The 16,866-nt window shown below is 30.8% G+C and overlaps 1 protein-coding gene across 3 annotated transcripts in view; it reads left to right on the top strand.

The window, feature by feature from the left end:
• LOC127736096 (heparanase-like) overlaps positions 1-16,163 on the top strand; it is a 31,578-nt gene extending 15,415 nt beyond the window's left edge. For all 3 annotated transcript variants that reach the window (XM_052246614.1, XM_052246618.1, XM_052246615.1), the window contains exons 7-11: positions 3,089-3,286; positions 4,180-4,294; positions 8,345-8,460; positions 8,855-9,001; positions 14,936-16,163. In XM_052246614.1, coding sequence (XP_052102574.1) covers positions 3,089-3,286; positions 4,180-4,294; positions 8,345-8,460; positions 8,855-9,001; positions 14,936-15,104 — 745 coding nt within the window. In that variant the 3' untranslated portion in view covers positions 15,105-16,163. The remainder of the gene's footprint in view (positions 1-3,088; positions 3,287-4,179; positions 4,295-8,344; positions 8,461-8,854; positions 9,002-14,935) is intronic.
• The last annotated feature ends 703 nt before the right edge of the window (positions 16,164-16,866 follow it).

Raw genomic sequence — 16,866 nt, forward strand, 5'->3', positions numbered from 1 at the left:
TTTGTTGGATTTCTTCAAAAATTTAATTCTTGGGGTTCTTTGATATGTTGACATGGATTTTTCTAGCATTCCACAGGGTCCGTTATTCGGACCCATTCCCAATGGCATAAACCCTACATTTTTCCCAATTTTGGGAGCAAAATTCCCAAATGATCTCAAAATTCATTTTCATCTTTATTACTCATGACAGCTATGTTTATTTTGTTCAGCCGCTAGCTTTATGCCGAAAATAGCCAACAAGTGATGTGTAAATCCGAGTAAAAACATATCTGATTGACAAAAACAACATCAACAACAATGGCTGACATAAACCAGAAATGTAGACAATTACAATACTGGATCAGTTTCTGGGAACGGATAAGACTAATTCCGGGTTTGCCGATCTAATACAATAAATGAATATAAAAAAATCCAAGCAGGTCACAAAATACAGCTATGAAATATAAACACTAGAATTGAAAACAAAAAGATATATGAACATGATGAAAAAGAAAGAAGAAACAGGAAATATTTTATACAGAAACTCAATTATTTTTAGTTCACAAATTTTCATGTCAAAATCCAATAAAATGTGACATTACTTTTCTTTATCAAAGAAAAATGTTGATATTAGATGATTTTATAATGTAAACATATAACTACAGATCCAAGAGGTAATTTCTTCTCAATTTTGAAGGGCCAGTAAAAATCTGGAAGAGCAAGTGAATTTCAAAAAGTGTTATCCTGCTTGGCCTGTAAAAACATCTTACATGTACATATATCCCTGAATTATTTATTATATTAATCATGTTAACTGTAACTGTCTTTGAAGATAAAAAAAAGCGATAAATTTTAATCACATGTGTGCCTTAAGAACTCATCATTTTAATACTAAAATAATCTTGAGTGCCTTGTTGTGAAGTTTAAAAACAAAAAGAACAGAAAATGAAATTATAAATTGCAATCATGTAGTTTCTTACTTTATTTTCACAAAAAAATATCATTTTTAATGAACTAAACACACTAAAACTCACATCTGGTATATTTGTTGTTTTCCCAATTTCACTGAAAATTGCGTAAAAAAATTCCCAAAACTAGCCAGGGTCCTTTTTCCCAAAATACCCAGAAAAACCCCTGGTTGATTCCAACCATAGAATTTGGAAATGGGACCATACTTGGTCATGTTGGTAATGGTTCAATTTTAAATTATTTAAGTACTAAGACCATATTCATTCTGTGTCAGAAACTATGCTATATCAAATATTTAATCAGAATCTAAATTTAGAGATGTATTGCACGATTAATCCAAATTTTAGTTGAGTCATAGTTAAAAAAAGATACAGCATCATATCTAATTTTAGAGAAGAAATTGTGTATTGAGATAGTTTGAAATGTACTGTTCATTATTAGATATTTTGAATAATATTTAAAATCTTTATAACCTAATCATAGAAATTAAATATAAAAAAGAATGAAGGAAAATTTATAATGAAATTCCACTACACATAACAAAAAGAAATTGAAAATTTAATTTTTCTTCCTATAAAACTACACACAATTTGTATAATAGATTTTTACAATTAACTATTTACTATTAATTTATTCATGCAATAATTTTCACCTATTATTAAGATAACAAAACATGTGGTAATTATCAATAACACAATTATAATTGGAGTGAAAGATTTATTTGAAAATTTTGTGTTTCCTAAGTGTTGTTGATGATAAGCTCTGAAGGATTGTATAAATATAGTTGAAAATTTACTGTTCATTATTAGATATTTTGAAGATAATAACAGATAGGTTTATAGATTTTTTAAGGATTTTGTATTAATGATAAATGATATTTTGGAAATTATTTTTTTCTTTTCTTTAGTAAATTGTTCGAAGAATTTTGTGGTAGGTTTGTTTGTTATTCTGTATAAACTAATTTTCTGAATACTATATATTTTTATTTTGATGAAGCCAATTCCTTTAAAAACTAAGCTTATATTGTCCATTAATAAACTTGTATTAAGATTTTTGATTTTGAGCCCAGTTTTCAAGTTGGTCCAAATCGGGGTCCAAAATTAAACTGTGTTTCAATATAAATTGAATATATATTGGGTTCTTTGAAATACTGAATCTAAACCTGTATTTAAATTTTGGATTTTTGGGCCCAGTTTTCAAGTTGGTCTAAATCAGAGCCCAAAATTAAACTTTGTTTGATTTCAACAAAAATTGAATTTATGGGGTTCTTTGAAATGCTGAATCTAACCATGTATTTAGATTTTGGATTTTGGGCTCCTTTATCAAATTGGTCCACATTGAGATCCAAAGGGTCCTAAATTAAACCTTTGTTTGATTTCATCAAAAATTGGATTCTTGGGGTTCTTTGATATGATGATTCTTACCATGTACTTAGATTTTGGATGTTGGACCATGATAGGTAATAACATAAACAGTACCACTTTTTCTGCACCAATGTCCAATTTCAAATTTTTCAGTTCTTTGACCACAATAATTTTTTGTCACAAAACTATGCTGTGTCAAATATTTAATAACAATCCAAATTCAGAGATGTTTTAAGCTTAAATGATGTGTCCATACTTGCCCCAACTGTTCAGGATTCGACCGCTGCTGTCATATCAAGCTGCGTCCAGCGGACCATTTTTATTTCATTAAAAAAAAATTAAAACATTTTATGTTTATCTTTATCACTTTTAATGATGACTCAAGTTTGATATGTTGGAATCTAATAAAATTTGTTGCTGTTTTTGAGTTTAATGCCTAGGATTGTAAAATACATGTAACAGCGAGGAAATTTTGGACATGAAATCAGCTACCACAATACGAAATTGGATTTTTATGACCCTTATACAATGGTAGGGGCTGTTATGTTTTCTGCATGTCTGTCCATCCCAAATCAGGTTTAAGTTTGTTTTAAGTTAATTTGCCATATGGTTGTTGTCAAATCAACTTGTAGCATACTACAACTGTCCAATACGATGTTAACAAATACTTTGATTAAAAAATTATGCACATCATTAAAACTTTGATTTCAGCAAAAATAGGAAATGCAAAGTTACATATAATAAATGCCATCACATCATATTTTATTTCTCTACAGTTATTATGGACATGGTCCAGACATGACTGTTGCTAAGTTCATGGATCCTAAACTCCTGGACAGTCTAAAGCATCAGATAAAGTTGGTTCAGGGATTAGCACCATATCCGTTATATGGCAAAGTCTGGTTAGGAGAAACAAGCTCAGCATGGGGAGGAGGAGCTGCTGGTTTGAGTGACAGATATGTGGCTGGTTTTATGTAAGTTCTGGTTTGGAAATATAAGCTCAGCCTTGGGACAAGGAGCTACTGTTTTGAGCAATAGAGAAGTAAATGGTTAAATGTAAGTTCTGGTTTTGAAAAATAAGCTCATCTGTTGGGCAAAATGAGCTGCTGTTTTGAATAACAATTTCCAGTTAGGAAAAAACAAGTTCAGTATGGTGGAAAGGACTTGATGTTTCAAGTGACAGATAAGTGGGTTTAAATGTTAGTCCATGTCAGGTCAGCATCATGACCTAGTCCTATGGAGAAAGCAAATCAAATACTGTGGATTGATGATTATTTGCGGGATACCAATTTTCATGGATTTCATTGGTACAGGTGAACCACTAATTTAAATGTTCAAATAATCCCAAATTTTCTATATGCTTGTATGCAGACTTTTGCAAAACCAAGAAGTCAAATATCCACAAAAATGCAAGTTTTCCTCAATCCAATGAAATTGTTACCCACTAAAATAAGTGTTATGAACAGGTTATGTTTGTATAAACCCTTATTCCCTAACTGGAAAAATCCAAATGAAAACTATAGATTTGTAGGATGGGTTTACACCTTTTCTAAAATTGTCCATTTATAAATTTTGAAATAAAGAAACTATGGTTCCAACTCCCTCAGGCAAAGTTGACCTTACATTGATTTGGCTATTTTTTAGGTCCATTTTGGTCTAATATAGCTCTTCAACATTTTTGGTTCTTATTCATCCTTGGCTTTTCAATATCCAGCTTTAAGTGTTTCCTGATGATGGTAACTCCAGAACAGCGCTATAGACGCATGCAATTTATAAAGTGATGTTTTCATTTCTTTATGACATACTTATTTATACTACTCTTCATCAGTTTTATGGAATGTTAATCTGTAATCTTCTTTTCCTACAGGTGGTTGGATAAATTAGGTATATCAGCATCCTTAGGAATAGAAGCTGTTATACGACAAGATTTTTATGGAAATAGTTATGGTTTAATTGATCCAACGACGCTAGACCCTAATCCTGTAAGTACAACAGTAAGATAGTTCTACACTGCTTGAAAATGTAACATTCGACATGATTAAAGTTTGAAAGTGTGTAAGTTGTTCATGTGTGCTAACCAGATTGCTGGGATCCTAAATCTTGTAATTTTTGTAACCCATCGGACACTGGACTAAATTTTATTAAGTCATTCTCTCTATTTCCATGTCACTTTTTCCTGTTACTGGTGATTTGGATAATAATCAGGAAAATAGGATCTACATATAAGTCACTGTAGCCAAAATCAACAGTTGACTCATTGTAGGAGTTATTGCCCTTGAATGACAATTTTACCTGTTGAAGAAGTAAGTTTAAGACTGTTCATGTAGAGCTCTGTTCATGTTCTACTTCATTCAAAATAGTTTCAGTTTAAAGTTGGTGTGATGTTTATTTGGACAACTGTGATTCAACTAACTAAAACTGATTAACATGAATTTTAATACAACAAACTAAACAAACATGTATGGCCATGAAAAAGAAAAGCTTAAGAGCTTGAACATAACATGTGAGACAATGATCATGGGTATATGGATGTTAATTTACATTATTGTTCCCTTGGTGGAATAGCCACAATCATATACAGATTCAGTTCAACACTTCACACAAGTTTGTTGAAAATCAATCCTTGTTTACACCTGATGTCCTGGTTATAAGTTTCTATGTATTTTGAGAGTTTTATTTTTTGTCTTCATGTAATTAAAATTGTCATTTTACTTTAGGAATATATTCATATTTTGCTGTTTCATGTAATTACCTTGTTAAACTTATTTTGTGTTCAAAAAGATTATCTTTATGTGTATTGCACATCAGCAGATGTATCATAATGTTTATTATTCAAACATATTGAACTGTTCACAGCATTGAGATAATATTAATTGCGAAGGAAATAAAACCTTTCCCCAGAATCAGTACCTGTTTGTTTGGGTATTTAAATTTTTGCAACATGAATTGTCCCATTAAATAAATACAGTAGTTATTGTTCTATGTGGAGTTCATTCAATGGGAACTTTAAAACCAATCATTCATAATATGCAAGAACTTTAATATTTTGATATTGTTTATAATTATTTCTACTTTTTTCTAGTTAAATTGTAATTATGATATAGACATTTAAAATTATATTCAAAGAGTTAACAGATTATATTTCCCAAAAAATAAGTTAAATGAGATAACATTTAGAAGCAAGCTCACATGACCCACATCCCTGCATGATTAGTATTGGATATTTTTAGTCCCCTATTTATGATGACCAAGCTCATGGAAGGTTTTGATTTTGGAAACCTACAAGCTAATTTTAAGAGTTCTAACAAATAAAAATATAAAATAAAATTTATGGAGACAGACAGACTGATGAACAGACAGAAGACAGACAGACTGATGGACAAACAGGGAACAGACAGGGGACAGACATACTGATGGAGAGACAAGAGACCGACAGACTGGTGGACAAACAGGGGACAGACAATGGACAGACAGAGTGATAGACAGACAGGTGAGAGACAGACTGATGGACAAACAGGGAACAGACATACTGATGGACAGACAAGAGACAAACAGACTAGTGGACAGACAGGAGACAAACAGTGGACAGACAGACTGATAGACAGGTGACAGTCAGACTGATAGACAAACAGGGAACAGACAGACTTATGGAAAGACTGGGGACAGACATACTGATGGACAGACAAGAGACCGACAGACTGGTAGACAAACAGGTGACAGACAGACTGATGGACAAACAGGGAACAGACAGACTTATGGAAAGATGGGACAGACAGTGGACAGACAGACTGATAGACAGACAGGTGACAGACAGACTGATGGACAAACAGGGAACAGACAGACTTATGGATAGACAGGGGACAGACATACTGATGGACAGACAAGAAACCGACAGACTGGTGGACAGACAGGGGACAGATAGTGGACAGACAGACTGATAGACAATCAGGTGACAGACAGACTGATAGACAAACAGGGAATAGACAGACTTATGGACAGACAGGGGACAGACATACTGATGGACAGACAAGAGACCAACAGACTGGTAGAAAGACAGGGGACAGACAGGTGACAGACAGACTGATGGACAAACAGGGAACAGACAGACTTATGGACAGATGAGACAGACATACTGATGGACAGACAAGAGACCGATAGACTGGTGGACAGACAGGGGACAGACAGACTGATAGACAGACAGGTGACAGACAGACTGATGGACTGGTCAAAACAGTTAAGTGGCATGGTATTTAATAAAAAAGTGAAAATAATGAAATAAAGAAAAAAAAAAAAGGATTACTGAGACAAAACCACAATTTTGGTTCAAAATCTCTTCAACGGTTGTAAAAAGTGTGATTTATTTTTCATCAACACTTACAAAACTATGTGTTTATAAATAACATCAGCTGCTGTCAAAAAGAGTGAATAACTATCATCAAAACTGGAGAAGAGTTCATGCTTGATGTCTTGAAACAGGAATATAAAGTCTTGAAACAGGTTAATACCGGTATAAGCTTCTTGATTACCATTGACTCATAAATGTACTGAAATAGGACTTAATAAACAAGATTTGAGATTTTCATATATGCATTTATAATAACCATAATGTTCTTTATGAAAACATATTTAAACCATTGTTTGCCTTCATTAACACAAATCAATTCTTGTTTTATTACTGGTATCCCCTTTAAGGCATTGAATAAGTATAAAACCTGTCACAGTGCTAAAATAGATAACCTTGATGATCTATATTGAGCTTGATTTGCACATCTTTCTTCCAAAAAACACATATATATACAAAAATAGCCTTGATGATCTATATTGAGCTTAATTTGTACATTATTCATCCAAAATAGCACCTAAATTTACAATCCTGATATTTAAATGTTCAATAACAATTACATGTATCATAGTTTGGCACCCTGATATTAATCAAGTTTTCTAATGTCACAGAGAATCTATGAAGGTCTATCTCTGATTCTAACATAAGTAATTGTATCCAATACATATCTTCTATGTTCAATGCAGGCTTTACATTGTAACCTATATATAATGCATTATTAAAATAAAATGCAAATATAGTATACAGATGTTAAAAACTGGTAAATATATTTTGAATGTACAAACCAGAGGAAATTACAGTAGATTGGGAAATTTTCTTCCTGGGTTTATTTTTTGTGATTAAGATAAATTCTTGAAAACATTCTCTGTTCTAAGAAGATGAGAATCACAGACAATTAAAACATGAAAATTTTCCCAAAGCAGGCTTGGCAGATGAAATCATGAAATTTCAATACTGCAAACAAATTTGGTTACAAACTCTCTTGGTGGTAAAAAAGTATAAATATTTTCACCAAGACTAACAGAACTATGTGCACAATGTGGTTTGTATTTATAAGAGGTTATACTTGTTTAAACTCCTTGGTTACCAGATGACTGAACTGAAGTAGGACTTAACAAACAACATTATTTTTTCATCTATGTATTAATAATAACAATTTTGTACATTATGAAATTATATATATTTATGGGATGCCTTCATTAACACAAATCAGTTCTTGTTTAATTACTGGTATCCCCTTTAAGGCAATGAACAAGTATAAAACCTGCCACAATTCTAAAAAAAATAACCTTGATGATCTATATTGAGCTTAATTTGCACATCATTCTTCCAAAAAAACACTTTAATATACAATATTGATAGTCAAATGTTGAATAACAATTACATGTATCATAGTTTGCCACACTGATATTAATCAAGTTTAGTTTTCTAATGTCACAGAGTATAAAAGAATTTATAAAGGTCAATCTCTGATTTTTGAATTTATAGTAGTTCTTATATATGTAATTGTCTAGGTTATAGAAATGAGATGTTTTCTCCTTAATTATAACATATTATTTTTTATGCTGTATTCATTGTAAAAATGTTCTGAAATATGGGCCATTGCTAATTATTGTAATTGTGTTTGTGCCAATAAAATATTTGTATTTGTAATGTATGTTTTAATTTTTTAAGAGAATTGATATTTCAGGACTTGTGGTCATCATTCCTGTTTAAAATACTAGTTGGAGAATCTGTATTGAATGTCACCATGGATGATCAGTCTGGATATGTAAGAATGTATGCCCACTGTACTAACACCCTAAGGTAAGTATTCAGAAAAAAAATGCTTTTATAACATCACTCTACTGCTTAATGTTTCAAATCTCTTTTCTTAGGCTTGAATAAGCCAGCCAAATGCTATAAAAGTATAATCTGGTAGTAGATAGACATGTCACTTTTGCTGAATTTCTCTTAACTTTATCGGAGAAAAAATTGCAGTGAAAATGATTCAGTATAAAAAAAAGGAGATGTGGTATGATTGCCAATGAGACAACTATCCATCCAAGTTCAAATGAAGTGGATGTTAGCAACTATAGAACACAGTACAGCCTTCAACAATGAGAAAAACCTACACAGTATTCTGAGTTTTTTTTTGTATTTATTCATATTTCTGATGACGTAAGCTGAAGTACATTACTATGTAATTACTATTTTATAGAACTGATTACAAGCGAGGAAGTATAACATTATATGGAATGAACTTGATGACAGAACCGACAACAGTTGTTTTCCCACAGTTCCAACCTGATGTCAAACTTTACCTTTATATGTTAGAACCTGTTGGTAAAGATGGATTGAAATCACAGTAAGTATAACAACTGATATAAACTTGTCATCACATAATCTTTAGATACAATTAACCTGGCCCTATGGTATGATGGTTGATTAGCTAGATCATTAAGATAGGAAGAAATTTTCATTCTGCAGCATGCTAAAGTTATGTGCTGAAAAGAAATGTTTTCTTATGTATGTTTACATACTCATAACTGGTGTAAAATTAGAAATGTTATTTTCATAATAATATGAGTAGCAAATGCTGTAAAATATTGATATACATCATACAGACCCGATATGATATTAGCTTGATGAAAGGAAGTTTGTCAACAAACAACATATTCATTAAAATGCAAGTATTGTCTTTCACCTTGAAAACAGTTACCAAGCACAAATGTTCAGAATGTCAAGATCTATCTAGTGTCCAATGGCCCAAGTTTTTAATAAAAACACACTTGCATATATAATTCCTATATAGATCAAAATTTATAAAAAAATAATCTTTTTGATTTGAGAATCTAAAAATCTAAGGTATCATTTTAGACAGTCCATAGAAAATATGATAGTATTCTATCCATATCTTTTGCTTGTGAAATAATTTGTTTAAAATTCAGTATAAGTTGTGCATTGATATCAAAGTGAATTTCCCACAATTTTCTATTATACATAGAACTCACTGTAAGGTTTGTTTAAATGGTGGTATTTGCCCTTTTGACAGATTTTCAAAGGCGCAGAAAAATGTTTTTTTTTTATAAATAAGCAATTAGGCAAACATAAAACTCTTTTCAACTGAATGAATTACATCTTAGGTAACAATATACAGTTAGGCATGTGGTTTCTCATTTTAATCCAATTGAATTTTACAAATATAAAATTTGAATTATTCTGCAATAAAATTCATTTTTGATAGCTATGAACATTAGGATTTACACTTTATGGCTTATGGGCTATTTTCTGTTTGATAGTCTGTATGGAAACTTGCCGCTTGACAACTTATTTGCACAAATTAACACACATAATTACTGATCTGAGGAAATAACAATCTCATACCCAAAGCCAAAGTACACCTAAGGTAGCACTCCACAGTTAGAAAATAAAATTAAAATTGAACCACAAAATGTTTTATCATCTTCTATTCCTGGCTTTCTAATACACATTAAGCCAAATGTTTGTGTCATACATGTGCATATGTATGTAATCAGTATCTTCCATAGATTTAATTTTCAAAAGTTAAAATGGTGAAAAATAATTCCTTTTTTGTGTATCCATAGCAACATTCTGCATTTATCTATCATAAAATATTGCAAAAAGTGGCATGAAAATGTCACATATTCCCCAAAAATTTGGTTTAAACAAGAATTTCAATGCCTATGAGTGATACCTTTTCTGAAACTGTTGACATTAATCTACCAAATGATCAAATAAAAATTGGGTGTCTTTCGCCTCATTTTTTTGTAAAATTTAATCACAAAGTTTGTGCGACAAAAAGTTAGAAAAAAACAATGCAATAATTGCCGGACCGATGTTTGGTATGGATAGGAAAATACGGACTGTCATACAGAAAACAGCCCATAATACATGCATGACACAATCTGGATGTTCCTATAAACCCACTTCGAAGGCTATATTGATTATCAGCTATCCAAAAATGAATTTTATTGCACACTAGCTCTCATATTTGAAAAATCCACAGGGGCCAAAATGCGAAACTACACACCTAACTGTGGAGTGCTACCTAATATGAAAATAGAGGGTTTAGGGAAATAAAGCTTTTGTTTGTGCTACCGGGGGTTTATTGGTGAATAAAAGGTACATTTTGATAAAGGGAAATGATTAAAGAAAATAATGGTGTATGTTTTGTCTGCATGACAATAGATCTGTTATGGTTTCAAGACAGAAATTTAACACCCCAAGTATGGGTGTGCAATTTCTATGTAATATATTTGATTTTGTTTAAAAACTGTCTGATATCAGTATAAACTTGGATTAGAAATGAAATATACATGTATATGCTCCACAAGATGTAAAACTTGAAGGGGATGGATTTTTTTTTTATGTTACCCAGGCTTAAGACTTTCAAAATGCATGACATTTAACATTTGTTATTTACAATATGTAAAGTAAAATTTGTTATATTTTATTTATTATGAAATTTTTTTTATCATTATATATTATGTAAAATTTGTTATTTAATATATATTATGTGAAATTAGATATTTAAATACGAAGTTTGATATTTGTTATTAAATTAAAAAAAATATTTGATTTATGTGTAACAGCCGTGGGAAGTGTTAACTGTGTGTCTGATCCATTTGTCATTTTGAACAATAAATAGATATAGGAAGATGTGGTATGAGTGCCAATTAGACAACTCTCCATCCAAGTAACAATTTATAAAAGTAAACCATTATAGGTCAAGGTACAGCCTTCAACACGGAGCATTGGCTCACACCGAACAGCAAGCTATAAAGGGCCCTAAAAAATTACTAGTGTAAAACCATTTTAACGGGAAAACCAACGGTCTAATCTATATAAAAACGAGAAAGGAGAAACACATATGAACTACATAAACAGACGACAACTACTGTACATCAGATTCCTGACTTAGGACATGTGCAAACATTTGCAGCGGGATTAAATGTTTTAATGGTACCAAACCTTCTCCCTTTTCTGAAACAATAGTAAAACATCACAACATAGAAAGACACACTATAAAATATCAATTGGAAGGCTTAACTCAATAAAAAAACATAAATTAACACACAATGAACGAATAAATTTGATCTGTGATACCTGAATGCAAATACATAGTTAATAAAAATTATAAGGGATAAATAATTAAGGTCAAAAGTAAATAAACAGGTTTAAACAAAGTTAAAGTATGATACAACTGTGAAATGTTAAACAATATTTAGAAAATTATCACTTTTGAAAAAAACCTGCGTCATATTATACACAGGTAAATGAAAATAATTTTGTTGTTAAGTATACTTCTTCTTCTGTATGTATTAAATCTTCTGTTTAGGAATACCAAGAAATTTCTTTAATATCAATAAAACTAATTTAACACTTGGTACATATGGGGTGAATATCAACAATAAAACTATACAATTAGTGCTAGATAAAACTTCCTGTACAGGTGCAAGAATTTAAGGAGAAATGAAATAATTTTTATGTTCATAGTACGAAGAAGTGAAAATTTGTAGTAATACCAAATAATCAAAGCTGGTATATAGACAAGATCCATGTTAACATTAAATAACAAAAAAAGCATAACAAATAGTATCAACAGGTCAAATTAAAAAGAAGTACGATTTGAGAGTACTCGCAGTTACTGACAGCTAGTTAAAAGCCAAAACAATTAATAATAAAACATCATGCATCAAAGACTGAAATCAACTAAAACACATCCCAGGGATTTAGTATTCTGTTTAAACTAACTGTGTGATAGCCTGGGAATGATGAAGTTATAAAGGTTATATATCCATTTTGATTTTCTATCAGTTTTCTCTGACTAAAGGTATACTTTTGGTCATCATTTTTATAAGGGTATGTTTGTAATAGACTATTTCATATAACCAACTTTAGACACAATGTCACTGGATTGTATACTTTTTTAACAGGTTACCTACTTTGTAATAGGACCTTCTAGTACATGGTCAATTAAGAACAACTAAAAGAAGCAAAATCAAGCTTACAATTGGTGCAACTTGGGGATACAATGATTTTGTAGTGTATAGAAAACATTAAACAGTTAATTTTTAACTGCATTAACATGCTCTCAAGTATACAATTCTTGACAGATATTTATGAAATTTATATCAAAGTTTTATAATAGCAATGTCTCAGACAGATTTCAAAGTCAATACAGATCAACTTTTTTTATAAGATTCAGAAATATTAATTATAGATCTAAAGAAAATTGCGTTGTATGCACTCTCACACCACCATTTCTTGTAGGATTGCTATAAAATTTCAAAGGTTTATATCAGCAATGTCTCTCATGACTTCGAAATTCAGCACTGATCTGTTATTTTAATAGGAGTAATGTCTCTTTGAAATATGATATATATTTACGATTGCATTGTGAGCACTCCTGAAACTCCTAATCTTGTCAAATATTTATATCAAAGGCTTATATCAGCAAGGTTTGGAAGAGCGCTGACCAACTATTTTTATACCCCAGTCGAAGAAGGGACTGAATGGTACACCAATGTTTGTCCATCAACACCTCGTATGATGACTCAAATTTGCTTTAATCAAATCGCTTATAACTTTACTGTGACTTGTCTGTTAGTGTTGCTCTCCACCTATTGCAATTTATTCAAAATACTGACCAAATTGCAATTTGTTTTATAAAACCAAACTGTTCAACTGGTCAGAAATTTGAACAAACAGCTGTAGAAAACCACAGTCAAGTCGTGAAAGTACAAGGTGATAATATAAACAATACTTACAATCCTATAAGACTTTAATTCCACTTCAATGTTATTATGAAAAATCAGTCTAACAGTTTGTATAGAAATTTTATTGTTATTGATGTGTAGTCATTTTGAATTGCTATAAAAATGTCCAAACTAAGCTTTCATAAAATTTTTCTTTTGAAAAGTCTTCTATATTCATAAGAATTAAACATCATTTGAATTAAAACATCTTACATTCAGTAAAATATATGTGAAATTACAATATGTTTTTAATTAGTTTCCATGGGAGATAACCTAAAACATTATTCTTTTGAATATAGAAGACTTTTCGAAAGAAAAATTGATTATCTCCCATGGAAACTTACTAAAAACATATTGTAATTTCAATTTTTTTTAATAATTTTTTACTTTGATTTAAGGCGATTTCCCACACTAACTCTAGTATTCCTGAATTGATTTCCTGCAAACTTTATATTATTGTTGGTATTAATGAAAGGAAGTTCCCTTGTAATATTCTTTTTTTTTCCGGTTTGTCACTCCAGAGTTATGGGACTTTAATTGTCAGATTTTAGTAAATTTTTCATGTATTGTACAATAACTTGAGTTTGCTTGGATTGATTTAGTGGGAACTTTACATAATTGTTCAATTTTCAAAACAGTATCCTCAGGCATGTTTTTCTACAGAGCCATTTTATTTGCTTATGTATTAATGCCTTCGAAATATTCCATTTTATTCTTACAACAGTTTCAATATGCACAATAAGGGCATATCATGCACTCTTGGTGAAGCTGTTTATTACAGGAGTTATGTCCCTTGGATATAGAAATATATGGAAAACAACATTATTAGCAATCTCAATTCTTCATTTCTTGTTAAAGATGTTCTTAAAAAGTTTAAAAGAAAAAAAAATCATTTATACATTACCCTTGGACAGTTGAAATATGTGCAACACAGGGGACTTTGGAACTCTTCTTTTATTGTCTAGCTTGCGACATTTATGTTGCAGAGGCAAGACAAAGTGATCCTACATTCTGTTGGTGTTGGTGACATCACATTAAGGTTCAGTCTGTTGTTAAAGTATTTTTAAACACCAATAATTTGTCTTACTTTCATGGAATTTCAGACATTTGGACAGAAAAAAATTTATGACCTAAAGAGAGTATTCATGCAGAGCAAAAAAATAAAAATATTTTTTTTCACTTTCCTGTTTTTTTTTCTAATAAAAGGACTTAGATTTTTTAGCAGTTGACATTAGTTACAGTCTGGTGTTAAAGTTTGTGAGACATCAATTTCTTTGAAATCTTCATAGAGTTGTATGAATTTTTGCCAGAAGCTTTTTTATGATTGAGATAATGTCTGAAGCAAAATTTTGAAAATATATTTATTTTTTTGTCAGTATAGATTTAGCAGTCAACATTTTTGACCTATGAATTTGTAAACCTTCATGTATTGTTATATACAAGTGAATATTTGTTCAATTGGTCACTCAGAAAAGAACTGTAAAACTCAATCATTAAATGTATCTTTGTTCTATTTTCAGGACAGTTGCCTTGAATGGGAAAACATTAAAAGTGAATCCTGACTTAACTATGTCACAAGTCACAGACATTCCAGAAATAGTTAATGGAACATTCACATTTCCCCAGCAATCTTTTGGGTTTATAGTCATATCAGATGCAAATGTTGCTGCTTGTAAAAACAAGGTGTGAAATTGTAAATGTTCATTTGACAGCTTTTATACAAAATCTCACTACTGGTACTGAATATGTTTAACTGTCATTTGTTTTATGTTGGACTGATTCTGATGCTTGGATTGTAAATATATTAGTGTTCAATTTATAATTTGTTGTAATGTTGTTCTTGTGTGATTTTCTGTTGTTTATACTGTATCTTTGGGTCAGTGCAATGAGGTGTTATATAGTATGTTATATAAAAATGAATGGAATATAACACATGAGTTAAAACATCTAGCAATAATGTATACCTCCTTGGAAAAATTGTTGAATTGACGTTGGAATGATTTTGTATGACATTTGACAGTTTATCCCCAGAAATATTTTGGGATGAGTAAAATTTTGGAAACAACCAGTTATAAAATTTCAAAAATGTCCAGACATGATGGACTTTGGCCTCAGATTCTGTAGTTATTTTTCTTATCTATGTCTAAACCAGCAGTCTATGTGCATATTAAGTATCAAAAATAGACTTTTGGTTTGACAATACACCAATTCAACAAATTCATCCTAAAATTGAAATTAGCACCGCTTGTAGCTAAAATCTACTGACCAATAAATCAATAAAAATCTTTTATAAAGATTATTTGATGGGTGGCAAGATTTTAGCTAAGACACTATTTGAGCAAAAATTTGTCTTTTTACTGCTTAACCCTCATTGAAAAACTGGATACTAAAGGCAGCATGTACTGGTTTTTAATTAATAACTTATTAATGGGATATTCCTAACTGGGAGGTGCTAAACTTCACTCAGGTCTATGTTCAAAGAAAGGGCAAAGGAAATCAAAATGCTACAAGTGGTCACTACATTGTCTCTTTGACGCATTCCCCGTTTCCAATTTCAATTTAACTTATTAACAAGACATTTATATTTGTATTGGAACTGATGTAATTAAACCTCTTGTAAGAACATATGATAGATACACTTAAGTTTTTACAATGCTAGATTCTTATTATCTACATGTATTATCTTTTTCATGCATAATATTTTACTTTATATTATATAAGTTTATTAAACATAGTTCTCAAAAATTATTTTTCTAAGCTGTTCTTTTAATTTTCACTATTGTCTGTTGACAATTTCACAGGACATTCATAAGTGTAAGCAATGCAAATACTTACTGATAGAAATGAGGTATTAGTAAATGCCAGATGGAAGGAATAAATCATCTTTCATCTTGCAATCTTTTGTAATTTTCGATTGCATTTGTTGAGTTGATAGCTTTAAAAAACACTTCTTGCAGAGGCAGAGAACTTTTACACTTTGTTTGATAGAGGTCTTATTACTTATAATGAAAACATAAAAGCAACAGTAAAACAGCAAAAAAATTTGAATTTTTCTTAAAAGTGACTTCTTGTTCAAAAGTTCATGATAATAACTACAGCTAAAAGTATTTAACTACAATATTACAATATAAATGTTTATTTGGAAAAAATTTTCTTGTTGGTATTTACCTTAAACCTCAAAATTAGTATTTACTTAATCTTTTAACCTGGATCCAATGTTTACAGTTGCTGTCCATCTATTGTCAAAGAACGGGAGGCATAAAGATTCTTATCCAGTTGTGTTATTAACTATTTAGTCCCCTACCGATGAAGTCGAAAGGGACTGTAGGTTTGCACTCCGTCCGTCTGTCTGTCTGTCTGTCTGTCTGTCAGTCCAGCAAATCAGTTGTCCACACTTTTTTTCTTCTTGCTTAAATATATTGATTTGAAATTTGGTATATAGTTTCATCTT

The sequence above is a fragment of the Mytilus californianus genome, unplaced genomic scaffold (assembly GCF_021869535.1).
Source record: "Mytilus californianus isolate M0D057914Y unplaced genomic scaffold, xbMytCali1.0.p SCAF_3, whole genome shotgun sequence".
Classification (NCBI taxonomy): Eukaryota; Metazoa; Mollusca; class Bivalvia; order Mytilida; family Mytilidae; genus Mytilus; species Mytilus californianus.